The 26,664-nt window shown below is 43.7% G+C and overlaps 2 protein-coding genes across 2 annotated transcripts in view; both read left to right on the top strand.

The window, feature by feature from the left end:
* Positions 1-15,861, top strand: urb2 (URB2 ribosome biogenesis homolog). The gene is made up of 12 exons (XM_070970470.1): positions 1-27; positions 644-799; positions 1,075-1,251; positions 1,406-2,580; positions 2,727-2,865; positions 2,993-5,525; positions 5,888-6,048; positions 6,246-6,356; positions 7,778-8,020; positions 10,352-10,448; positions 11,345-11,478; positions 14,487-15,861. Exons 2-12 carry the CDS (start codon positions 674-676, stop codon positions 14,682-14,684), a joined length of 5,094 nt encoding a protein of 1,697 aa, XP_070826571.1. The 5' UTR covers positions 1-27; positions 644-673; the 3' UTR covers positions 14,685-15,861.
* Positions 15,862-18,747: 2,886 nt separating this feature from the next.
* The window catches only part of galnt2 (UDP-N-acetyl-alpha-D-galactosamine:polypeptide N-acetylgalactosaminyltransferase 2), a 50,720-nt gene continuing 42,803 nt past the window's right edge, over positions 18,748-26,664 (top strand). Inside the window, exon 1 of the mRNA XM_070961867.1 lies at positions 18,748-19,045. Coding sequence (XP_070817968.1) covers positions 18,950-19,045 — 96 coding nt within the window. The 5' untranslated portion in view covers positions 18,748-18,949. The remainder of the gene's footprint in view (positions 19,046-26,664) is intronic.

Raw genomic sequence — 26,664 nt, 5'->3', positions numbered from 1 at the left:
CAGCGGACACGTGCACGTCTAAACGTCGTAAGTCTGATAAGCTACGTTTATACAACTGTGTGTTATATTCTGAAACAAGTAAACAAGCTGGCTGCGTGCAGACGAGAAGCAGCCGCAGTGGTAGCTTCATTTGACTTTAGCTAGACTATGCCAGGTGACGTTAGCTAGCTGTCGTTAGCATGAAAGCATGCCGATTTGTACACTGGGGGCATCAGACAGACTTGAACAGATTTGACAATGAAAAATAATTTGATCATCACACCGGCAACAGACTGTGCGTCGCCTTCAAGTTCCGCCAGTTGTGTGGGTGTTTTTGTTACTTAGCTTTGGTGTTGATGAATTGTCCATCTGTCATACCTGTGTTCAACTTCCAAAAACAAAACTTTCCTATTTCTTCAGGCTTAGTTGCTTTCTGTGGTTTATGTCTTTGTGGTGAATGTGGATTCTTTACTGTCCTAGGTGGGTGGATGTTTGCACACGCATTTTAATGTAAAGTACCTGCTGGTGCAGTTCATCTCTGTAAAATGGACTGAATACTCATCATCAGTATATATAGATGATATTAAGGTGTTCCCACCTTTGTCCCTGTGTTGTGTTCCCTCCCTCTGGCCCTGGCTCCTCTTACTCTGTCCCTCCTCTTCAGGTCTGTGCAGCAGTAGCACCGACTGCAGCGATGGCTGCCATCTACTCAGGTATCCATCTGAAACTGAAGAGTCCTCAGACTCCATGGGAGGACAAGTTAAAGCTGGCACGTTTTGCCTGGATCTCCACTCAGTGCCTGCTGCCCAACAAAGAACAGGTAACAACTGAGGATGTTACGCACAATGTTTGTGTCTTCATAGAAGGATTTTTGCCTGTCTTAATGTGGTGGCGTGGTTACAGATTTACTCTCTCATTTGTCTCTCAAGTGCTTTTGTCACTTTTTGATTCATTTTGATCCATTCATCATTCATTTGACGGTCTAATGAAAAGTCTCTCAGGAGAAAAGATTGACTGTTTAAATGAAAATAATAGCAGCTTGTACATGGCTACCATCTAGTTGTTTATGTCTGTCTTGACTTATTTCCGCTGCAGGTGCTGTTGGACTGGTGCACTCACGCCCTGACAGGCTGGTACAGTCAGAAGGTGGAGTTTTCTCACCATGTTTTGGAGGGACTGTGGTGTTACCTTGATAATCTTCTTCACAGCAGGAAGCTTCACTCTCTTCTCAAGCAGGGCAAGACCGTCAGCCTGAGGCTCAACATGGCACAGGTGTGCTGGCATGCAACACTGAAGTTCTTTTTGTGATTGTCTGTTGCTTTATCACATGTTGGACTAATGTTTCGGCTGTTCATACTGTAGAAAGGGGGTGCATTGACACTGATATGAAGCTCTTACTGACACCTTTTTCTCTGTTTACCTCTAGCTTCTGCTTGAGCGTCTCCAGGAGTGTGCGCGTGTTGGCTCCAAGTCACCGGTGTGTGTGTCCACCATACTGAGTGTGTGTCAGGGCCTCCTCTCTTCTCCTGCGCTCTCATCTGTTTTCACCACCAAGTATGAACTCATGGTCGATCTCCTGGCTAAGCTCTGCTCTCTGGCCTGCTGTGAGCTACAACAGCCATTACTCACATCGCCCCTAACTGCTGAATCTGTCACATGTCAAGATGAGGTGATGACTGAGTGTCTTCAAACTCAGCTTATTAGCAATTTGGACTGTTCCCAAATTGAGCCGATCACTGAAAGTCCTCCAGGTCCGCCAGAATTAGATGCTAATAAATCCCCTTCCAAGCCAAAGGAAAACCTCTGGTCAGCTAATTTATTTGACGTATTGCTTCAGGTGCTGTCATGTTATTTGTCAGTTCAGCGACAACAAGCCAATCCGAACAGAGTCTTTACTATGGTGACCAACCAGCTGATCCAGACGTTAGTACTACTCAGACACCTGCTGACCTCTGGGGAATTTGCATCTTCTCACACACATCTGGGTCTTTGTCAGCAGCTGTGCAGAGACATCCGCATCAAGATAGACTCCATCCTTCAGCTGGCTCTCTTTCCCTCTGAGTATCTGACCTCCTACAAGGAGGAGCTCCTTCCATCTAAAGAGGACTCTGGGAAACGAGGTTCTGCAGGGTCAAAAGGCCCCATGAAGCCAGTCAGTGCCATACTTCCCAAAGTGAGCGCTCAGGGCTACTGTGAGCCGACCTTACACTACGCTGTGAAGTCCGACACATTGTGTCTGCTGTTTAAGTTCTTTCTGGAAAGCTACGGAAGAGGCAAAGGAGAGGGCGAGGAAGTGCACAGGATGCTGTGTTTCTGTTTCCTCACCAGGTTGGTCCCGAACTTGGACATACTTCTTGATGGACCCTCACCTGCCAAAGCCAACCAGCCAGTCTCTGAGTCCCCTGGCCTTAAGTGTCCTCCAGCCTCCCTCTGCTCCCCAGAGAACTGGAGCCTGGCTCTGCTGGCTGTGGAGTCCCTGCTAAGCCAGACTCTGTCCGCTGATATTTACAATGTAGCAGCAGACAGGATCAGGCATGGAGAGGTCCAGCTCAAGTTTTACAGAGCCCTGGGACAAATGCTCTTCAACCAAGCCCAGCCAAGGTAAAAAAAAAACACAAAACACACACTCCTCTTGATGTGTTTTTCATTGTTTATTAACGGTTTTTCACATTCAAATGAAATTATGTCCTATTTTTTGTTTATTTTGTTAGTGATACAGTGAAAACCTTTCCTCTCTTGTCTTTCAGCATCCCAGCATGGTACCGCTGTTTAAAAGTTCTGTTGAATCTCAACCATCTGATTCTTGAACCAGACCTGGACCAGCTGTTATCCTCGGTCTGGGTTAATTCGGAGTGCATGGAAGCACGAGTGCAACGGGCCAGACAGGTCTTGATTTAATCTTAACTTAACTTACCTAAATCAACATGAAATTCTGTCCCAGAATTAGACACTACCCTCGAATGGTAAAATGAATAAGAGATTAACTGAGACAAAATGTTTTTTTCCCTAACAGCTCATGGTGTGCAGTCTCCTCCAGACCTATGCGAAGCTTCGTCAGCTGCCTCGCCTCTTCTCCGAGCTCCTGTCTGTGATCTGTCAGCCGGCCCTGGACCACCTCCGACCTCCTCTGCTGTCTGAGGGCATCTCCGCCTCGCTCACGACCTGTCTTCTGGACACTCCATCTTCCCAAGTCCTAGAGATCTGCTCATTAGTGTTGGAGAGCATCAGGAGGTATATACTACCTGACCTGGTGAAGGAGGAAGGAGGTGCAGAGAAGATGGAGATTGATGGGGGACGAGGCGATAAAGGGATGAATAAAGAAATAAAGGTGGACCAAGAGAAAGAGGATGCATCTCTGAAGCTGTTCTCCCTCAGCCAGCTGCTTCATGTCATTTTGTTTAGTCTGAAGACTCTAGACAATGCTTCTCCTCTTCCCTTAGTTAGGCAGAGTCAGGTTCTGATGGCGGAGATGCAACAGGTTGTCAAGGAGCTAATACATCTGTTGACAACCAGAAAGAAGGCTGTAAAACCAAATATAAGTTCAGTTCAAAGGACCCCAAGGAAAGGCAAAAAGAATGTGGACCGCAGAGAGAGAGAGCAGCTCTCACAGTCTCAAATGGCAGTGCTGTGGGAACAGAAAACCCAGGAGGCCACTCTCCTCCTCCAGTACACCTGTGTGGAAGTCGACACACTCTTCTATATCCATTGCAGCAAATACACAGCTCTCGACTCAGCCCAGACAGCAGCTGCGAGTGAGACGGAAGACTGCGCTCCAGCCCTAACCCAAATAGAAAGTCTCATCTCTGGTGAGATCTTTCCAGCAGCGCAACCATCCTGCAGCCCCATGAGCTGTTTGCTGCTCAAACTTCTCACTTTGCAACAGATGAAGAAAGTTTTGTTAGACACCCCCATACTTTCTGAATCCAGTGCCGCCACACTGCTACACAGGGCGGCCCAGTTTATTGTAGCTAAATCAGAGTTTGAGGTGAGTCTGGATGGGGAGCAGGTATGGGACGGGCAGATAGGGAGCGTGAACGCCTGCTCCTACCCTGTGGCGCACTGGTATCACATCACATCCAATTTGCCTTTGATTGCTCCCTATCTGAGCGGAGAAGATGTGGGTTGTATAGCAGATGCACTTGTGGGATCACTCCTCAGCAGAAAGGGAGATGCAGGAAAAAACCGGTCACCCAGTTCTCTGACTGTCTGCCTCATATCTTCACAGCTTCTCCAGAGCCCCATTCTTGCCGAGTTGCCTTCACTGTTCTCTGCTACAGTTCGTTCCCTCACACACAGCATCATTGGAATCCTCAATGCAGCACATGTACCCAAGGTTTGTTTCCTGAAGTATCAGGAAAAAGGAATTGAAGGGAACGCTTTGGAGAGAGAAGCCAGTCAGCCTCTGCCCACACTTATGGAAAAGGAGACCATAGTCGAGGATATATTGGCATCCTCACAGACTGGAGAGGTGGCTGTTTTGCTGACTGACACACAGAGCAAGGAACTTATAAATTTACTCCAAGTCTTAACACACCTAAACCCAGATGGGATGAACCCTGAGGATCTCTCCTCTATTTTCCTCCTTCTCCTCTTCATGCTCACCTCCACCTCCGGTCAGTCAGACCAGACGGCTGCAGACTCTCCTGAATCTGGAGATGGCGCTGTACTCCAGGTGAAGCTGCTCAGGATTCTGACTTGTCTCTTGGAGGGTAGAAAATTCCACAGTGTTTTGAAGCTCATCCATGGTGGCACTCTGCTGCAGACTGCTGTGTCTTCTCTCCTCTGGCGTATCAACAGTGGAAGATTTCGAGCCACACGCAGTCCCAATTGGTTGGATTTAATCAAAGCAGTGCAGGACTTCATCAGGTGCTTGGTTCAGCTGATTATAATCAGAAACAGCAGCATTCAACTCAACCTGGACCAGTTCGCCTCCTTTCTCACCAGTAAGGAAATTGCAAGCAGGCAAAGTGTGGCACCAGGTTCTGCATCAGGTAAAGCAGATCCAGGAGCGTCCATCCTGTCTGTTCATCTCCTGCTGGCATCGCTGACTTCTTTCTCCAAGGCAATGTCCTCTAACTTGGGAAGAAGACAAACAATGGATCAAACTTTAGTTCAAATGCTCACAAGAATGACTGCTTCACTGGGACCAGCTGTTGAGTCTGTCCTGAAGCCCCAGACTGTCAGTCAGTCAGCCATCCAGCCCGCCAGCTTCCTCGGTCAAGCCTTTGTGGTAGAAGTTGTCACTGTTATGCTGCACTGTGAACTGTCCTCACTCTCTGTGGAGGAAGAGACTGACCAGAATGACTACATGCTGAGGCATATGAGCCTGTATCAGGGCATCTGCCAGCAGATCCTGAAAGAAATAAGCTCTGCCCACAGGCCCATGGACTTCCTGGTTTCCTCTCTCCATTTCCTGTCAGCTTTCTACAAAGCAGTGAAGAAGATGGGAGGAGGGAAGGAGGTGGAGCAAGGAGAGAACAAAGGAGTAAAGGAGCCGGATGAGCTGTACATGCAGATACTGCAGAATGTGCACAGACTGCTGACAGGTACATGAACGCATACAATATTATGAACAAACATCATTTGCCTGTGAAATCAATCCACGCCTCGGTAATATGCACATGACATGAGTTTCAACTGTCTTTGCTTTATTCCATGCCAGCTGTTTTAGACATTTTGACCAATAAAAGTCTCATCACGTCAGCACTTCTTTTAGTGTTGGACTTAAATGTTTGGCCACAGGTCAGCTTTAAACTGTATATTGAAATGTGTTTCTAATATTTTGCTGACTCAGTCAAAACTGAACATTACTGTCTTTGTGTAGGTAGAATTTGTGGCAGAGGTGTTGTTTTGTATTTCAGTTACGCATCGTCATCCTGAGCGTAGCACATGTTCACTCTGCTTTCAGCTTCTTGGCTGTCTTCAAATGAAATTTGTGAGCTGGAGCCAGCTGTGCAGGAGCTGCTGCGCCACCTGGTGGAGAGCAGTACTACAGGTCAGCTCAACCTGCTGCTGATGATGATCAGAGAGGGACTGGACACCAGCCACCTGATGGCAGGAAAATACAGGGTGAGGCCCAGATCAATCCAAATAACTTGAACTCTTTTTTTAATGATTAAAAGTCCCAAAACTCCAAAAACTGTTATTTTTTCGGGCTTGTTATTATGTTTTTTGTAATTTTCATGAGCAATCAAATTTGCTGTTACATTAAGTATCTCGCAAATGAACTGTCCTCTCACTCTAGCTCCTCTTTCACTGTTCTCCAGGAGGCGCTATCTGCAGTAATCATCATTAAGCTGCTGTGCTGCTGTCAGTTACCTGAGCCCTGCTCTAAAGCTCTGTGGCTCACTGCACCACAGATTATATCTGCTATGGTGGTGAGAAACACACATACACATGCACACTGACATACACGTGTGGGCATGCACCTGAGCAAAGGTTTATGAATTTTGGTTTTAGGATTAGGAGTTGTTTGTGTCAGTCCAGTCATTAACTGGTAACTGATATTAAACTAGTCACTGGACCTTTGCTGAATCTTTAAAATGTTTGAAAGTGATGTTGAAAATGTCCAAATCCAAATTTCAAGATTGGTGACAGCACTCGAGGGTGAGGAGGAAATTCTGTTTTACCATTGCTTCCTGATAGAAGAAGTGGCTTAAGCCAAAATGATCAGAGCAGGTGTGTGATGTCATTTTCACAAAGAAGCCCTTACCACCAAATTTAGACAGCATCTAGTTTAAAATCACCAGAATGAGGATATGCTGGCAGATATTGTTCTGACGCCAGCTGTGCGTTTGGGGCAGAGAAAATGGATTAAATTGACTCAGCAGTGCACTTGCAGGATAGAAGTAATCCTTAGTGCCACTAAAATAGCGGTCATTACATTTTGCTAATCTTGTGATTACATTTCTGTCCATGTGTAGATGAAAAGAAATCCATGAAGCAAGAATTCTCTGTATAAGTCGCTCAGACATGTTAAGACAAGCCAGTGACAGTGTGTCAAGAGTATTTTACAGTATGCTCTCTGGCCCGACATCAGTAATAATTATAATAACAGTGTCCTGGAAATATATGTGACAGCTGTCTTGAGTGACTCAGCAGCCAAATGACAATCATGGTCTGCTGATTTCCATTGGAATGCCTGTTCATTGTAATTTCCACTGAAGCACTTTTGGTCAATGTGTTTTCTATCAGGCCTGTTGGGTGGAGCAGACAGACAACACAGCAGTCTGCTTAACCATACTGCACACACACACACACACACACACACACACACACACACACACACACACACAGTACTTAAATATTATAACTGTCTCTTTTACCCACACTCATTATGTCCTATGTGTGTCATCTGTCCGATCTGTTGTTTCCATATTTACTCCACCCTGCTCTCGCTCATTTAAAAGTCTGACATGTAATGCCTGTAAAATATGACTGTTTTAAAAGCAGTACAATATTTGGAAAAGTCCTATTTTTTTTCCAACAAGCAGCTCTTGAAAAGCATGTTTTCAATTAATATGGAGTTGGACAAAGCTGAGTAATATTCAATAGGGTATATAATCACTCTTTCGCAGAAGACATTTTGAAATGTTACCAAAGGAAAAGCACAGGTGTAAATGATGACATTAAAGATGGGTGAATCCATTTAACTGCTTCAGTTTCTGTGCATGCTGGCTCACTGTCACACCGTCATGGCTGACTCTTGAACTTGTGGTTGTTGCAGTGTGACGAGTGAAGATGTCTGTTGGTGTCACTCACCTCTTACTCTCTGTGTGGGCATCTTTCTCCATTACAGTTCTTAGTAAGATCGTCCAGTCAGAACGTCTCTCTGACCCTCCCCTTTACCGTTCCTACGGTGATGTCAATGACATCAGTGCTGCGCCAGGGGGAGGGGCTCATCTCCAACCCTCATCATGTCATCTTGGCCCTCGGAGCGCTCCAGTTGGTGCCCCTCGACCACTTGACCCCACTCGTCTACCAGTCGGCGTTCCTGGCTGTTCATGAGGCGTTGTTTGCCATCATCCAGTGTCATCCTCAGGTATGAGGAGGCAGATGGGTGGGTGTGGGTGGGGAGAGGGAGTGAACGGGTGAGGAAGTAAACATAGAGATGAATGGAAAAGGAAGTAGTGATTTACTTGGGTTATAGTACTTTAAGAGGTTTCAAGGTGATGCACAGAGATTTGAAAGATTAGATTAAAATCAGGGGTTTCATTTGTGGGAGACGTAGGAATATATTAAAAGGAAGAAAAACAGAACAGGGCAAATAGGAGAGGTATAAACACATCAGGCACAAATGTGTGTGTGGGGAAAAAACTGAATATATCCGACGTGTAACCACAAGTGTATTAGACAGGACAGAGTGACTGTGTCAAAGAATTATGTCATATATTATTAAACTAATGCAGTCTAATCCAGCACTCATGGAATAAATCCTCCTTTCATCATGGTTAGAAAGCTCAGTTTGTACTGAAACGATTTCAGAGAGGTGTTTATTCAACTGCAGGGTCATTTTGGAGAATGCAGTTTGTGGTGCTGTTAAATTCTACTGTGTCATACTGATTTTATTATATTATGTCCAACCCCTTAATGTCACTGAGAGTAGCTGAAATAACAGGCACACCCTCCTGTGTAAAGCAGTCCATCGATCAAAGATAAAGCAATAAAAGACTCTTTGTAGTAACGACAGAAATAAAACATTATTTATTGAGTTCAAAGGATCTTTCTCAACATTTTTTATATAACATAAAAGTTCTTATCAAAAAGTATCAGGTCTTAAAAGGAAATTAGGTTAGTGCATTATAATGAAGCAATTTATGTGGCTTTTTGTTGGTATATGAACATTATGGTGGAAAGCACAAGGAATTCAATAATTTGACATTTACAAAACAATAAAGCTTTTCCCCACCCTCCCCCACTTATGATCCAAACCTATGCTCCTGGGTAATGAAGGACGTTAACGGTCAAGGCTGCTGTTTTGAGTCTGTGATTTAACGAAAATGCGGTATGTGCCTTAAACTGTGCTGCTGAGCCCACAGGATGCCCCAGAGGAATGTTGCTTTAAACAAAAGGATATTGCAGCTCACCAGAGTCATGCTGCAGCTGCACGAAAACCTCAGAATGCCCAGTTTCTCAGCTTTTACTGGAAGTGCTTGCATGGCACCCAGAGCGTCAGAAAACATTCTTCCCTTCTGAAACACACTTCGCTAGAAATGTAAAACTTTTACATCCACATTCCACTTTTGTTTGGTTCAGCCGCTTTCATATTAATGGTGTTAATGTGATAATTTGTCAGTTTCTCGCTCTCTGATATGTTGACAGTTTTTTTGTGACATAACAATGACATAGTACGACCGAAACGGGGCTGCTCCACTGAGTAAATCAGGGCAAGAGCCAGCTAACTGATATCAGATGTTTGTGGGGACAAAACACAGCGGGGGGGGGGGTTGTTCATTTGTAGAAGAAGAGAGGGGAATGAAAAAAAGAAGTAATAAAGAGATGACAGAAGACACAGTAGACAGAGAACAAGAGACTTTGGATGTGATTTGAATGCGATGCACGAGGGAAGGTTTAAGGCGAAACAAAAGCAGGGAGTGAGCTGGAGAAAGGAGGTGTGATAGGACGGAGGAGGGAGGTGGAGAGGAGAGGTAGGGGAGCTGGCACGCAGTGTCGGTTGGCATGGAGTGGGTTTAAGTCGATGGAAACCATTACTGAGCTCCAACCAGAGCTGGTGACATCACCTCCTCCTCGTTTGTATTCTCCCTCTCTTCAATCCGCCCGTCCACTGCAGGCCTTGAATAGAGAACAGAGAGAGGTATGGACAGAAATGCAAACGTAGCTCTTGTGGGAATCCAACTTTTACCTCAAGTCATTTTTTGGACTGCAAGTTTATGGCTGCTCTGTTATGAGTCAAGCAGTGAAAATGATGTGGTAGATGAATAATGCAGGACTGGTTTTATCCAAAATTAAAAAGGTTCCTCTGTTCAACCTCTAACATCCTAAAACTTTTAATTACCTAATTAAACTTAGAAAAAAAAACATTTTACCACAGTCGATGCCTTGTGCACCATTTTCTATGTATTTTCCTGTAATTTAACCTAGATGTCTGGTGTGGGGTTTATTGTAGTAGTTTTTTAACAATCAGAGTTGTGAGGGTGTAAACTCCACTCTTTCTCCACTTAAACGATCAACAGTATTTGGGAAGGCTGGGCCATCAGTAGGTCTTACAGACCAGGATCCATGTGAAAGTCATTTACCGTGAAGTCACTTTGACAAATATCCAATCCCTCCATATAAGTGGATATCCTTACCTGACAAATGTTTGACTGAGTAAACATTTTGAAACTGTACTCTTATTCTCTTGTGTGTCCAGGCGATGTTGAACGCCGCTCCATCGTTCTTGAATGTCTTCCATCGTCTGGTGGCATCCATCATGCAGGAGGGTCGCCAGAGAGGAGACGGTGACGCAGGTAACAGATCAGACACAGACGAGACTTATTATTAACATGGAAAAGAACAAAATGTTTTGGAGAGAAACCTCGTCATTTTGTCTGCGCAGGCAGTCAAGAATTCAGTTGATCTGACACGTTTGCAATATATTACATATACTGTTCAATCCAGGTCTGGCTTCTGGTTTAGTGCCTGTCTGTCCTTGAAATGTAGCAGACAGATCAGTAACAAACTGCACTCTGGTAGCACCCTTTGTAGTTCAGTGACATAGCACACATTTACAGTCACACTACAGCATCACACACACACACATCTACATATACACCAAGAATATTGCATGGAGCCTACACCATTCATCAACTAGTTTGATGCTGCGTTAACATTTTAAAGAGGAAAATGTGTTTCCTGTTCCTGGATGGTACTGGAACTGGTAGGCACTGATAATTACTCAACAGCCGTCACCTTCCAAAGATAGGAAGTGTGAAGACAAGGCAATGTTGACAATCTTTACAGTCTAAATCCAACGGAAACACATGTCTGTGTTGCAGTGATTTCTACTTAGTCCACACAGAAATGATGACTGACAAGCCAATAGATCTGCTCTTACAACAAAATGTTGAAGTATCTGTAATTTTCAGTGTGCTCTTTTCTGGATGTCCATCCTGTTCTCTGCTCCTCTAATAACCTAATTTCTTCAAGACTCCCAAGCTGATTCATTACCTTGTCTTATAAACAAACATTTAAAGCCTTAATAGTGCAACTGAAGTGCAGAAACTACAGTGGCAACTGCATCCAAATCCCAAAGTCCTGCCTGTGATGCCATCAGTATACCTGGGAATGATGTCGAAATAAGCAAACTGGATTTGTCACACGTAAACAGGTTAATGACTTAACATCATGATCATCATTTTTAAAGGTCCAGACAGTGACGTATATCTCCAGAGCTCCAGATTGGTAGAGAGGATGTACTCTCACATTGCTGCTACAGCTGAGAGCTTCACCACGCTGTCGGCCTTCATGGTGGCTCAGTACGTCACAGAACTGCAGAAGGTACACACACACACACACACGCGCACACACACACACACACACACACACACACACACACACACACATATGAATACGGCAGCAGGATCTCAGCTGATCCTTTGATCCAGCCTAGTTTGTCTGGTGGCGCGTGTCGAGCTGGCGAGATTCAACCGAGCAGAGTAACGGAGACGCTGACGCTCAAAAGCAGAGATGGAGGGTGTTTCCATCAGCCAGATTGTGAATGTTCACAAATCTGAGTGAACAGGTCCAGGATTACTGTACTGGAATGAGGTTTTAGGCTGGATGTTCCCTCCAAGCAGTGAGTCACGTCTGGTTTGTGAACGCGGCTCCTCTCTGCTCCCAGACTGTACTTAACATGACGCCAACCTGACTCAGCAGTTTCCAGCAGAGTCGCACATTGAGAGGAAGACATGAAAGTACCCATCCAGACAGGCAGACAGACAGGGAGACAGGCAGCCATATTGAGAAAGAGGTGTTTCAGATTCGGATGAGCTCTGTGTGAGTCACCTAATGATCCTAACATTGGATTTATATTGTGCTTTTAATGGGGCTTTTCAAAGAGATGCACCTCTTTTGTAAGTCACAGGTAGTTTAGCTGTTTCTGATGGCTCTTTGCCTGAACTGAACTTTCCATGCAGCAGCCAGGTGTTGCTGAAGCAGAGCAGAGCTGCAGTTAGAGTTAGTACAGTTTCTCTGCAGGTGGAGTCTATTATTTTGGGCACTTCTACGTCTTGATATTGAATAAGTTGGACTTGCTCTTCTATTGAAAATCCTATAAAGAGCAGCCTACTCCACTGCTCCACAAGATCTGTAAACAGACTTTGACATGTTAACGTGCATCTGCATCTTCATTTAAACATGATCATTTAGTTTTAGTTGAATGGATTTCAATTCAAGTTCACTTGAGGTTGTAAATGGACACAGCAGCAGATATAAAGCTTAGGTACACAAGCCTTCAATTAAGTAAAAACAGAGTTATGTATTAGGAAAAATATTTGAAATAGTTTGTGTTATATTAACAAAATCTCAAGTTTATTTCAGAGAGCTTTAAAGTTTGTACAGAACAACACTTTGTGTCTTTAGACTGTTAATTCTGATGAGAAAAAAAACCTTTTATAAGGACAGAAAGCTCAGGAAGAGCAACAGAGAAAGGGTCGCTCTTCCAGGACTGACAGACAGGAAATAGTTGACTTTTGATAGGTTGGCTTAGTTTGCAGAAAACCCATAATGGGCTGTTTCCGTCATAATGTGAAGCCTGTAATTAGGGGAGCTAGTTATTCACAGTCAGGTACAGTCACGAGCAAAGAGCTGCCATCATCTTCACAGTGTTCATAATGATGTAAGTCTGAGGGCTGAGATGCAGCCAACCGCACCAGCCATCAGGTCGTGGTGTGCAGCACCTGTGTACCTGTGCGGGTATAATGTAACCAGCATGAATGGAGAGACGCTATTGAATTTTCTCCTGACTTGTTGTGCAGGGTTCACCGAGCACAAAAGGTTTTGTTTCTCCGTTGTGTTCCTTACGTGTGTGTACACCTGCACATTGTGTGTTGTTGGAAGAGGCGAGCGAACCTTGGTGTCGTGTTGGTTGTTCGCTGCTGTCACACAGGCAGAGGTGTGATGATCACATCGATCAGGGTCACTTGACGATATTCTGCATTGAGTTTCAGATCTGAACCTCAACATGGTTTAAAAATGATGCAGTACACCAAGTTTTCAATTCAGTTCAGAGTAGGGTTGCAAAATACCAGCAATATTCAAGGTGGAAACTTCCAGGGACTCATGGGAATTTATGAGAAATACAAGGGTTATTTGCTCGGCCTGTATTTGCCAGGTCATCGGCAGATAGGAGCAAACCTTTTAGCGTATCATAAGCAGACATAATTGAAAACGCTTCTAATAGATATGAACAAATCAACAGTTTAGGTGAATTGAATTTTAATTGAGTCGACTCGTTTAACACGAAATAATGGAAATAGATTAGTTAAGACTCCTGAGTTGGCACGTTCAGTTAGCCCACATCCCTCATGCTAACAGCTAGCAAGCAAAAATATCGTAAATATATTCACTCCAGTAATATAATCAAGTTTTGATTATTATTATTATTATTAGTAGCAAGGGCTGCACGTGTGATGGGAGACTGATCCTGTGTGTGCAGCGGCTTATGATTTTATACCACTCCTATTTAATGAGTTGCTGAAAATTTAGCTGAATATGTGATTTAAGTGTGTGCTGTGGAATGCAGTGAATGTTTACGATTCAATGAAATGGACATACTTCATCTAAAACATGCTGTAAGACCTCGTATTGCTCTTTTTATAAGTTCCCCCAATTTCTGGAAAGTTTTTGGAAAAGTAAGAAGAGAAACACATCTACAGTACAATAGACTGAAAATAGGCACAAGATCATTATGAGAATGAATTTATCCCCTTTAGAGAACTTTGTTTTTCTGATGTCCCCGAGTATTCAGATCCAGCTTTAAGGACCATTTCTTAAGAACCAACCATAACCTCCGCTTGTTTCTTTGAATATTTGCTGTTCCCGTTCAAACAGGAGTAATAAATTGATATCGGTGTCGTCCCTTTGTAGTCCTGCTCTTAACATTTGCATTAACATTCATTTTTGCCAGGATAGCTGATGCTGTCAAGTGCTTTGATGCCACTCAGACTGATTGAAGCATATGGTTATGAAGCTGGATGTGACACATAAATGAGCTTTCAACTAATGTGGTACATCATTTGTAGCTTGATATGTTTGCTTCAGGCTGTCCCTCAGGCTGTGTACAGTCACCCAGTATCATGTTGCCATTAATAAACCAAGAAAGAGTGGTATGAAGGATCATTGCTGCCTGGTGGGACTTAGTGTGTTTCTGGAATTTCAACCTGTGAAACAAAGAAATGGTTGATCAAATAGATACGAACATTGGTTGACCCCAGATTTATCCACCTTTCTTTTTACCTTATTTTAAATTCCTGTCTTCTCTCCTAACGTCTCCTTTGCCTCTTCAGGTTACTCTGCGACCAGACATTAAGCTGCATCTGACGGAGGGGATCTATCAGATTCTGGACCTGTGTATGGAGCACGATATTAAGTTTCTGATGGCTGGACTGCAGCTGGGAGTCAGAGAGGTGTTCAATGAGCTGTACAGCAGCTACACCCACTACCACAAAGCACAGAGGCAAGGGGAGGACAAGTACACAGTTTGACCTGCCACAGCAAGCACAATCAACCTTTGGCTTAGGTTTCAATTTAATTAAGTTTGAATGTGTTTTAAATAAAAGTAAAGACTGTGTTTATATGTAATTTCTGCTGTTCGATGGGAAATCAGACATAACAGCTTGTGGATACCATATGATGTGCTCGGTGTGTAAAGCTCACAGTAAATTTGTTTTGTGTCCTCAGACACAGTTTTGGTTCAAGATCAGATATTCTACAATTGCAGTAGTCCTTTGAATTCTGCACCTAAACACATCACGATAATCAATATGCCGATACTCTCAAATTGCTCCAAAAGGGGCCTGAAGTATGACCAGATCCACAGGCACTAAGAACACAGCTGTGACAGAGTTGAGGAATACGAAGCTCGTTGGATCGCTTTGGTTACACCCTGCACTGTAAAGATACATGAAAACATGTCCTCAGCAGAATTATCTCTCACTGCAACCAGGACACATGATGTGTAAAATGTTTCTATTATAATTTAAAGAAAGTTGTTTCAGTCAAATATGATTATCAATTCATTGAATTGCTGAAAAAAATAAGGATATTTGTGTCAAGTACCTTTTTTTATTTTGATGTTTTTTACGAAAACGTAATATTTCACACAGATAAACTGAAATATAGAGCAGTCTGTCTGTCCGTCTGTCTGTCCACCATGCCCATTGTCACACTTTGTGAGACACCAAACAAGACACAAACGAACGATAAAATAATGCAGTGGGTAGGTGTCAGTGTAAAACAAAGAGAGGAAATGAAATTTGGATTTATGGAGTCTCTCAGACTTTAATGGAGATGCTATTGTTCCTATTACCACAACTCTCATTTCAAGCTATTGATTTCCAGAGAAGCTCCAACATTTCTGTGGGTGTTTTGTGCTTTAGTTTCTGCAACAGGACAGTAAATGTAACTCTCTAGATCTACTGTATGTGTTTCATTCAAAAAAAGTAATTCTTCAAAAGTTCTGGAATCTACATCTACATATTGAAAGGTTTGGGGACCTTCATTGAAAACTCCTTTTCCCTCAACCTCATTAGTAGATGTATCTCTCAGATAAGTGCAGTGCAGTCAAAAAAAAAATTGAAATGAATAAATTGGACCCTCCACTGTGCCTACATGTACAATATATTCTATATTTTGATAATAAAGGATTTGATCAGACTGGCTTAAAACTCCTTTTACAGGTGACAGTGTTTTGCCTCAAGGTTTATGCAAATGCTTGCAAACGGAAAAATGATAGTTCTACAAAACAAGGGAATCAAAGCAAAGCTCAAGAAAATGGAATATTGTTTATAGAACAATGGTCCCTCAAAGAGCTTTATGCCTCAATAAAAGCTTCACAAATGAGGACTTTAGTCTACAGTTCAAACAGGAAACGGCTTGAACGCGTCTTCCCAGCTCTTCTAGCACAGCTCCCAGAAATGCATCCAGACATTGACCTCTCACACTCCTTTGCCAGTTTCTGCAGAAAATTGAGGCTTGTTTTGCAAGTTAATCACCAAGTTTACCAAAACAGTGTACTCGTCCCTGACCTAATACGTTAAATCAACATTTAAAGAGTGCCAGTGCATGAGTAGTATTATCCAGTGGTTTGTGACTGTGCACTAACTGTCCATAAACAGTATATAAGGAGCACTGCTCACCAGATAAAGACTGACTCTAAATATCACATAGAAAATGCATCAGCACACTTGAATCAGTTCAATATTCATTAATTGTAGAAAGCAGAACAACAGTCAGCGCTGAAATATTTTGGACTCATCAGTCTGTGCTGTAGACCAAAGGAAAACATCCTTTTTCTTGGCAGCAGTTCCTGCAGTTGGATAAGTTTCACACAATACGCCCTGTAACGGCTCATATTGAAATGAAGTTGCTCAGCCTGTATTTCACTGGCTCTTTGTCTGTCATAGACCACGTGCTCGCTTCATATTTATTTAGTGACAGCAGACCCACACCTGTTAGACAGAAATGACAAAAAACAGATAAAGGAGATTATAAATCAAAGAGACTTCAATGAGGAGGACGTTTTAAAGATGGAAGTCTGTTGTGAGTGTTACCTTCATCTGGAATCCCCTTTTCCGTCGTGACGATATTAGACTTGATTTATTCCTGGCCTTAATCATTCAAAGGATTTATAATAACAGATGATAATAAAATACAAGCATGTTAATCTTGTTTAGAGTAACTTTTTACAGGTCGACAAGCTCACAGCCAAGACTTGTTGTCTCTTCTCTCTATTTCTGGAAGAGGTCTTGAAAGGCAAAATGAGCCTCTTCAGGGGTAATTTGAGACCCCCACAACAGTTACTCAGGACGTCCGAGGTAAAGGGCAAAACATAAAAACATCTTTCACTGCTGTGCTGCTAAATCTGCTCAGCATCTGTTTCTCGGCCTCTTGCTCCTCCACTTCTCTCTCTAACTGCAGTTTGACTTCCTTCCATCCATCTATGCTCTAACACGACTGTAGGTAACATAAACAAACCGAGGCTCTCTTCAGACCACCGCGGGGGGAGCAGCAATGAATAAATGTGTGTGTAATACTGCCGGGACACTCTTTGGAGGCTCAGCACAAAGTGTGAATTGATAGTATTTTTCACTTGGACTTTGGGGCATTTTGCTCTCCACTCAAAATCACATTTTGTCACCGTGGAAATGGAAAATGTCAGAGGCGGATTGAAGCACCACGCTAAACCTGAACTAGACCTTTTACTTTAGCCGAAGGTGTTACGGCTGAGATCTATCTCAGAGAGAGCTGATCCGAGTGCCACAGGTCATGCAAACATCTATTTGAACTGTGCCTTCAAGTGGTTCAACAATGTCAGATTGACTTGCTCCAAAATGTCTAACTGAACATTTAAAAATTCTCAAAAATGACCCGTCAGCTAATTTGACACTGAATGCCTCATCTGCTTCTAACTGGGTAATGGGGTCCTACATAGACATGTGATTTTCTGCCAAAGTTAGAACCATTTGCATATTTGATATAAGACATTTTCTCTATTTTTGTTTTGTTACTGGTTTGAAGTGGATGGGAAAAGGGTGATGCCAATCATTTCCAGCGTCAGTTACAATTTGGCAGCATTTGAATGTTGAATGTGGGGTTGTTTGCTCATGTTGCAGCACAAGTGTCAGTCAGATCTGATCAATCCACACCCACGCAGTTCCACTGAAGCAGTTTTATAAATAGTACCTAATAATGTTTTTTTTCTCACTTTGATGTGATTGTTGCACATTTGGTGATGACTTGTTGATGTTATGGAGAAGTGTTTTTGGTTTGAAACCATATTTTCTGAGGCTTTAAAGAAAGTCAATAATAATAATAATAATCCTTCATTCACTTTCATACATCACATGCACCCTGACGACAGCAACTTTCTTAAGGCCTCAACTAAAGATCAGTGTCATTGATTATTCATTTAAAGAGTGAAAAATGCTCATCTCAGTTTCTTGAAGCACAGGGTGATGTCTGCAGTCTGCTTGTGAGCCAAGGGACGAAGGAATACAGGGAGGATGGAAGGAAGGAACCGAAGAGGAAAGAAGGAAGGAGCAAGTGAAGGCACCAAGGGATGAATGAAGGAAGGAACAAAAGGAGGACATAAGGAAGGAGCCAAGGGAAGAAGGAATGAGGGAGAGAAAAAAGGAAATGTAAAGGAAGGAGAACATTAGATAAAGCTGGTAGTCATCCAAGACTTTAGGATTGTCTCCTTACTTTTACAGCCTGGTTCAGAGCCAGAGAAGAGAAAGAGAAAGCTCTTAGTTTCCCCAGTTTAACCCGATTTAAAGTGTCTCTGGCGCCCCCAGCGCCTCCTCGGCGCACTTGCAGCTCACAGCAGAGAGGAGTCAGGAGGCATGATGATCACAGATCCTCTCTCACAGCTCCCAGAGCCACATAACTGAAATTTTACAACAATCTTTTCCCACAGGGACTGTCCCCACCCCCTTTACTCGGCTTTAGCTCGGACCCGCACGGCACGGCTCGCCTCGCTGCCAGCACAGGCCCTCCTCCAGGGCTCCCCGAGCCGGTGTTTGATTGGATTAGAGTCGGCTAGCCTTTGCCCTCTAACCCCGTTGATGTTGGCTGGCTGCGCTGCTTCCTGCTCGCTCCGCTTCCCCTGACCGACTGACGAAGCTTGCCGAAGCCGCACGGCGAAGCGCCCTGCACGGACACAGTCGACCGGTACGAGCCGCGACACGCAGACCAGACCGGAGCGGACCCACGAAACACACCGACAGGCGGACGGAAAAACGAGGCAGCCATGCGGAGGAAATCGAGGATATTGTTATGTTTTGCCGTGCTGTGGGTGCTGGGGATTGCCTACTACTTCTATTCGGGAACAGCGCTGAGTCGAAAGGTAGGGTTTGCTCTCCCCGACTGCCTTTTCTGCTTACACGGTCCGTCTGGATGTTTTCTCCAAGCACAAAGCGAAGATGGAGCGGCGTGATTTGGCGCTGCTGTGCCTCTTTTCGGGGGCTCTGTTTGGCAGCCGCACCGATGCTGAGGGGAATGTGATAAAGGGCCTGCTAGTATCAGTGGGCAGGCATTGATTTGGTGGAGATGAGTGTGGACAAGGGCAGCGGGGTAGCGGGGCTGGCCGGTCGGCGTGCACAGACCTCCCGCTGTGCCGGCGATTGCCTTCCCGTGGCAGTGGGAGCGGAGCACGTCCACACCGGGCAGCATGTTAAGCACTTTAACGTGGCGGAGCCGGTTAATGTGAAAGCAGAATAAAGGCGAAAGCATGCAGAGTGGTTGTTATTAATATTAGGCTGCTGGCCTGGCTCACAGGGCCGGGGGTGGGGGGTTAGCCTGTAGAGCACGTCAGCACAAGCTGCCGCTCCGAGAAATGAGCAGAGATCAGGAAGTGTGCAGATTAACGGCGGGTTAAAGCACCGTTACACATGCTGCTTTTATTTTTAAGGCGGCTTTAAACATTCATTTTTTCCCTCCTGTGTGGGAACAACCTAGATTCACTTAAACGTGACTCCTGAGACGTCCAGATGTCCTGTCTGCTGATTTTAGGCGCAGTAATCTGAAACTGATGCAGTCTACAGCATCCATCCTGCTACGATGTTCAGTTTGTCACAGAGATTCAGCCTCGTGTTTTTTGCCAATTCATGTCAGTGAGTGTGGACTAAATATTAGAAACATTTGATGAGTGGATTGCCAAACTTTTGGTGGCTCCAGCCTCTCAGATGTGTGGATTTGCTGCTTTTACTGTTATTAAACGATAGGAAACTGAATGTCTTTGGGTTTTGGACAGACATATGTAGACGCCTCCTCGGACTCAAGGAGCTCATGATGGCTATTTTTCACTGTTTTCTGATTTGGTTTCATAAACCAGACAATCAATCGAGAAACGTCCTGGTAGATTCATTGAATGATGGTTGCAGGCTATTTGTAACACCTCTCAACAGCACTGCAAACGACAGAGTGACCACAGTCGAATCAGCACCTCTCCAGAACAGTTTCAACAATAACTGATAGCTTAATCTTTGTGACTGTTGGAGTTATTGCAGGGCTGTTGCACTAGATTAGATTATGGATAGATACACTGTGTGTGCGATTGTGTGTAAGTCACTTTAATTTCCCTCACTTTTCACTCATTCTTCCTGTGTGAGTCATGTAGTGGGTTATAGCAACTTCTTAAACTGCTGCTACGACTAACTGGTCAGATTGCCTTGGTGTGTGTGTGTGTGTGTGTGTGTGTGTGTGTGTGTGTGTGTGTGTGTGTGTGTGTGTGTGGGCATGGATTCCAGTCATGGTGTGCCAGGCCTGTACATGCAGCAGTATGTCAAGTGTGAAATGTAAGTTAAATATCCTCCAGGTGTTCACATGTGGACGAAGACATGTTGCCATTGTGCTCACATCTACATCCTATGTGTGTGTGAGAGGGAGAGAGACCGAACACAGTCATCTTTTTGTGCTGGGGAGCATCCAGTTTGTGCTTATTGTGTGTGTGTGTGTGTGTGTGTGTGTGTGTGTGTGTGTGTGTGTGTGTGTGTGTGTGTGTGTGTGTGTGTGTGTGTGTGTCTGCCTGTGTTAATGTGGGCCAGTGTATCCTGCTGAAGAGCTCTGCGTGGGTGGTTGTATGCACAGTACACTGCCTCCATCACCCCTCTGGATTTGGTAGTGTGTGTGTGTGTGTGTGGAGATATATCCGTGTGTGCTTATGTGTGTGAACGCCCTGTGTGTATTCCACCTGTCTCTTGTCTTGTCCTATCTGTCTCTCTGTGTTTGCTTTGCTCCAGTCAACCAAAGCAGCCCTTTTACTTTTCCATTAGGCTGATAGCTCTCTCTCTCTCTCTCTCTCTCTCTCTCTCTCTCTCTCTCTCGTGCATGTGTGTGTGTGCGTATATTTGAGGTTGTGAAAGGGGTCAAAGTGACACTCGCACTATAAGCAACTTTCTGTGGAGTTGGATGGCTGGTGGCATTAATATGGATCCTGTATGATCAGCTGCGCCTGGCTGGTGTCTTTCACAGAGGTGTAACCTGTTTAAACAAGTGTGCTGCGGCATTGGTGAAGTGTTGTTTCCCATCATTTAATCACTTTTCACTGCTGTCATGAACGTTGTAGCTGTAGTTTAGTATATTTTACATAAATGGACTAAGTGGGCCCAAGAAGTGAATTTACAACCAACAGTTACTTAACACTTTCTGGTGATTGGTACATCCCTTAAATGTCAAGGAAATTTTTTTTTTTTTTTTTTCATTTGTAGCTTCTTGTTTCTTCAGAAATGTCAAAGTTTATTTTTAATTAAATGCTCCTAAATGAGTTTCCAGAGCTGGCTGATATGTCTTAAAATTGCTGTCCAAAACCAAAAGGTTTTAAAAAATTAAAATCCAATGTAAAAACAGGAAATCTTCCTATTTGAGAAGCTGGCACTGTAGAATGTTTGTAGTATTTTCTAATTAATGCCATTACATTATCGAGTTTCAGTACTGGTGTCCCTGCCATCAACTCCTCATTATGCTATTGAAAGTACTTTACTCATTCTGTACTGTCCATTTACCTTTCCATCTTTTTTCTTCTCTTGGCCAAATGTAGGTGAATTGGAAAGGTTGTGAATTTAATTGCATAACAGGTGTGGAAGATTTCTAAAGATGGACAAACGCTCCTCACTGGGAATTATGTTCAAAGTGTGAGTCACACGTTTGTACACTCATTCATTCATTAAACAGAGAGATAATGGTGACTTGCAGATGTCTATAGAGCGTTTAGCGCTGCAGAGAAAATCAGAAAATTTCCAAGCAACTGACAGAAACAGAGGTTATTCACATGCAGCACACATTTCAGCCAGGACTCCCTCAACCCCCTCTTGCTGTTCACAGGTATCGCCTGCATCCAACGTTACACCACACAAAGCTACATGTTGTTGTGTCATCACTGCTTGGAGGCACTGTGGTGAATTCAGAGCCCAGCAGCTCCGTGCCTGCCAGCCGGAGCACAACTCACACTATCATGGCAGCTAACTCAAATGCCCACGTCTGAATAATCTGAAGAAAGTGTGTCCGCCAGAAGAATTAGTTCAACTTACTCGTCTTGCTTTGTCATGCGTCACTCTGCGGATCAAAGCAGCATTTCGACTGTTATCGACTCCAAGCACCCTGTTTTTCAGAAGTGTCCCTCTTGTTAGATCCTGTATGCTGATTTAAAGGCACTTTTTGAGCACAGCAATTGTGCCTGTAAGCGATCACTGTGTGCAAAATGTCACAAACATTGACATTTCTGACAAATTCCTTGGAAGCTTTTTTTTGGTCTCCAGGGGTCAAGAGCAATCCTTTGAACAAAATATGCCTCATATCTCCGATCATAAATTTAGAGCTGCAGTGACAGTTTGTCTTTTATTGGGATACACGGTGATGCTGAGCGTTCTTTGCAGGCCTGAATCACATTGACTGACAGCGTAAGAGCTGAGAGTTGAGCTGAGACACGTGAGGTTCATCTGCCTCATTTTGGTGATTCTGCAACTGAGAAATATCAGATGAGCTCAATCAATGGTATTGTAATTGATTAAAAATCCTATAAATATGGACAATTTAGAAAAATATTATCATGCTCAATCTTTAGAAGAAAGGCCCATAGTTTCTTGAACATCAACATGAACATCATCTGCTGTGAAATATCCACCATCTCCCTTCTTCCATACACAATCTAGTATGACAGGAAACTTTGGGAGACACCCAGCAGCTACACTCAGCACAGACCTGTACGGTATCTGTTAGTGCATTGTTGTACACAGGAGGATAATGTTACAAACACAAGCCTGCTGGCACACCAGGATGCCTCATTAAAGTCTTCCTTGTTGGACGGACCTCAGAGGGTTTTTTCCTGCCGGCTTGTGACAAACCAACATCCCACTGTTGAGTCTACTCTCCTGCTAATCAGTGGTGTGAGAGGGGAGCTAAGTGGCAGATAGAGGAGGGCGGCACCAAACCATAGGAAAAACCAACAAACACTGACTTTATTAAGAACGTTATCAGCTGTTTGAGTAAAGCCACAGACGGATGCTAGTTGGATTTATCAAAGTGGTGAAAAGTGATTTTTTTTTTCCCCTAAGATGAGTTGTGTGGCATTGACAGTCAGCTCAACCTGTGTCACATTTCCCTCTTATAGAAATGTTGATTATCACCACCTCTCAACCCGCATGAGCTCTTTGATCAGGTAACAAAAAGACAGGCTAGGACTTTTCTATCTGACACCTCACATCCTTTGTCTTCTGAATACATACTGATGAATTCAGGAAGGAGCTATAGGGTTCCACGGTGCAAACACAACAGGTATAAACATTCATTCATACCTCTCTTAATTAAGTTCATCAATGAGAACCGGTGAACATACTGCTTGTATATGAATGTAGGAAGAAAGGGCTGAATGGCTGAATGCATGGGTAGAAATGGAGCAATGTATGTGTTTTCTATATAGGATTGAATGCAAGGGCAGTGTTGTATTGACAGAGGGATGAATGTACGTATGAATGGACGTATGAGGGAATGTGTTGTCATGGTTGATTGTATGTATGGGTGTAAATGGAGCAATGAATGTATATTTATCTAGGATTGAAGTATGAATGAGTGTTTGCAAGGCATGTATGGTAGAATATGGTATAATAGCATAAGTCCATGGACAGCTTTTTTTGCACAGCTCATTTTTCTGAGGGTTATGCACACTGTACTTTTAGTGACTTTTTTATATATATTCTGTGTTTGTATTGTCTCTGTTGCAGCAATTTCCCTTTATCCAATACAAATTTCTCCCCGGGGGAGACCAGTAAAGTTACTTTGACTTTGATCAGCACAAATGTAACGTACTGATGTCCCATACTTACTGCGAGCTGTATTTCCTTTGACCAGGACTTGGGGCAGGGGGAGGGATGAATCACATACACACGAGGTAAACACATTCATGCCAGATTGACTCATACACACATTGTCCACTGTTGAAATGGAGCTCAGCTCTCACCCAAAGGTGGATCACAGCGTTGAATTGCAAGTATTCCTCAGTGTGTTGTGATTAGCCAGAGGTTTGGATTAGTTTCTAGTTGGTGAAAGAGGATTCAGAAGTGAGTTTGGTGCTTTTCTGCAAGCGAACTGTTGAGAGGAGAGGAGCGCACATGAATTGGATCAGCAGGGACTCGGAGGGTGTTTAACGTTGGCTGGTCCAGAACTCTTGAGTGAATGTCACAGTCTCTGTTATCTGCAGCTGTAGGCGTTCAGCTTCTGCCTGTCCGTACGCGTGTCTCAAACTTCGGTTATATCAATACATCTGTCTTTCATTGTGTGACTACAGTGGCTCTGAGCGTTTTGCTGTTTTGAAGAAGAAAATGTTCAACAAATGGACCACTTGCAAATCGCACTCTCAGTGAGGATGATGTTGGCATCAGTTAAAGTGTTTTTTACCTTTGGTCTTTTATTTGCTGGGTAGTACGCAGAAGAAGGTGGGTGCTGGCCCCTGTTCCTCAACACTGTCTGCCGGCACATCATCGCTGTCGGCTCACACGGACCCAGCAGCGCATCTGTAATGTTTCCAGTCAAGTCTTTACTGTATATGCATATATACACACATACACTACTTTACTCATAATACTGATTTCATATGTTAGAGCTCCTGCTGCTGTGTAACTGCAATACAGTCATCTAGTCAAAAGACCTGTGGCTTCAAAACCACTCGAGGCCCTAGCCGTTCGATATGTTTGTTATGCCAGAATACAGTGTAATTTCAGCCGGGGAGCAGATCCATTATTGCTAACTAACTAAATGCAGTTCCATAGAGCAAACACTGAATCGATGAAAGTCTTGAATTAAGCTGGGCACCCCTGAGCTCTGAATCCCTCTCAGACATTCAGTTTTTGTTTGAAGTATTGACTGTGTGTGAGCCTGTTTCTTTAAGTAATGATCACTTCTGACGGATGCTGTACTCATTCAGTGTTAATAGAGACACCAAAGAAGAAGTCACTGTCTTTTAAGTATTTGTTGTCTGCGTCACATTCACATTAGAGTTACACAACTTCATAGCTGGGAGTCCCAGCGGAGAGACAGTGTTCGCTCGCTGTTTCATCCAAGTGGCGCTTTCCCTTCCAGGTTTTCCCAGTAGATGTGGCGTTCACTAAAACCCTCCCCTGAGCGGATATTACCCAATCGTGGCTTAGCAACCGTAACTAAGCAGCAGTCCTGTCAATGGATTTCTACACATGTTGGAGCTTTGTGCGTGGAGCTGTAACATGAGCGACGCTCTGCATTTAAAGAGCTTGGAGAGTTAGCTTCTCCAAACCCACAAACTCAGAGCCAAAGTGTAAGGGATGTATTCATTTGTTAGCATGTTTGGCTAACTACCAACAGGGCCTGGGAGTGCCTCATATGGCATTATTTTGTGGTTATGTTAAAGGGAAGCCTGTTCATGTGAGAACATTCACCGTTTATTTTCCCCACTGTGTGGAAACTGGTCCTGGATGCTGTATAAGTGGAGGCTAACATTAGCCGCTCTGTCCTGCCCTTTATTGGATTTAAGGAGGTTTACACTGCAGCATCCCCAGCCAAACCTGTTATCTGAGATAGCATTAGTCCTCATCCTGAGAGCCTTGTAACATAGTGTTTAAAAATATGATAACTCTAACCTTTATCTTGTTTGTCCGAGTATGTAAACTAAGCTAAGTTTAACAGGCTTATGTTGGAACGAAATAACAGCCTGGTCTTACAGCCTCCGTATGTTAGCATTGTGTCACATGTGCAGCCGTTAAATGCATATTAACAATGATTTTGGATGAATACAAGTCAGCTGGAAACGTTAAAAAAACAGCCGGAGACAGTGATTCCAGCCAATGCGTGGAGCTAACATTAGCGTAATTAGCTAGCTAGCTGCAGCTCATAAAATAAAAAGGGACAGTTAGTAGGGACAGGGTGAGTTAAGCCACTTAGTGTGAATGAGGCCCTGCAAAAGATGAAGAAAGAATGATGAGTCGGGGAAAAAAGTGAGAGTGACTGACTCCAGAGCAGGAGAACGGTGGGTTGTGTCAGGTTTGGCAGCTTTTATTTCCAGCAGTCAGAGGGAGTTAATCCTGACCTGCCAGTCTTGAAACCCAGTGACTGAGTGGCTGCAGTGAGCAGACAGACAGCTGTGTGGATACCAGGAGATAAAGACCGAGGCAACACCAAGAGAGAAGACGCACAGTTTAGCCAATAACACCACAGAAGTAGCCGCTGTTCATATCTGTTGATGTCACACTGTCCTTGTCCTGCAAACAGTTTCACTCCATCCTGTGATCTGGTATTTATTTCCTTCATGCACTCTATCTCTCTTCGTATCCACCCCTCTATGTCACTGGTAGGCCCCTTCGGTTTAAACACAACAGCATGTTGCATATGAGAATGCTCAAATGCGTTATTTTCTTCTTCTGATGATTTTCTTCACTGGCAGGCGACGAGCATTCATGGAAAAGTTGAGAGGGATGAGGATATCCATTGTTTGTGGGACCAGCG

Source organism: Chaetodon trifascialis, chromosome 1 (genome assembly GCF_039877785.1).
Source record: "Chaetodon trifascialis isolate fChaTrf1 chromosome 1, fChaTrf1.hap1, whole genome shotgun sequence".
In the NCBI taxonomy this organism is placed as follows: Eukaryota; Metazoa; Chordata; class Actinopteri; order Chaetodontiformes; family Chaetodontidae; genus Chaetodon; species Chaetodon trifascialis.
Note: the sequence above shows the minus strand (reverse complement) of the source record. Positions and strands in the feature narration are given on the sequence as shown.

Excerpts from the sequence above, each read along its gene's own strand:
- urb2 (XM_070970470.1), top strand. The coding sequence starts at position 674 with ATGGCTGCCATCTACTCAGGTATCCATCTGAAACTGAAGAGTCCTCAG. Across the intron at positions 5,526-5,887 it reads TGTGCACAGACTGCTGACAG|CTTCTTGGCTGTCTTCAAAT; the intron begins GTACATGAACGC and ends CTCTGCTTTCAG. Across the intron at positions 8,021-10,351 it reads TCATCCAGTGTCATCCTCAG|GCGATGTTGAACGCCGCTCC; the intron begins GTATGAGGAGGC and ends TTGTGTGTCCAG.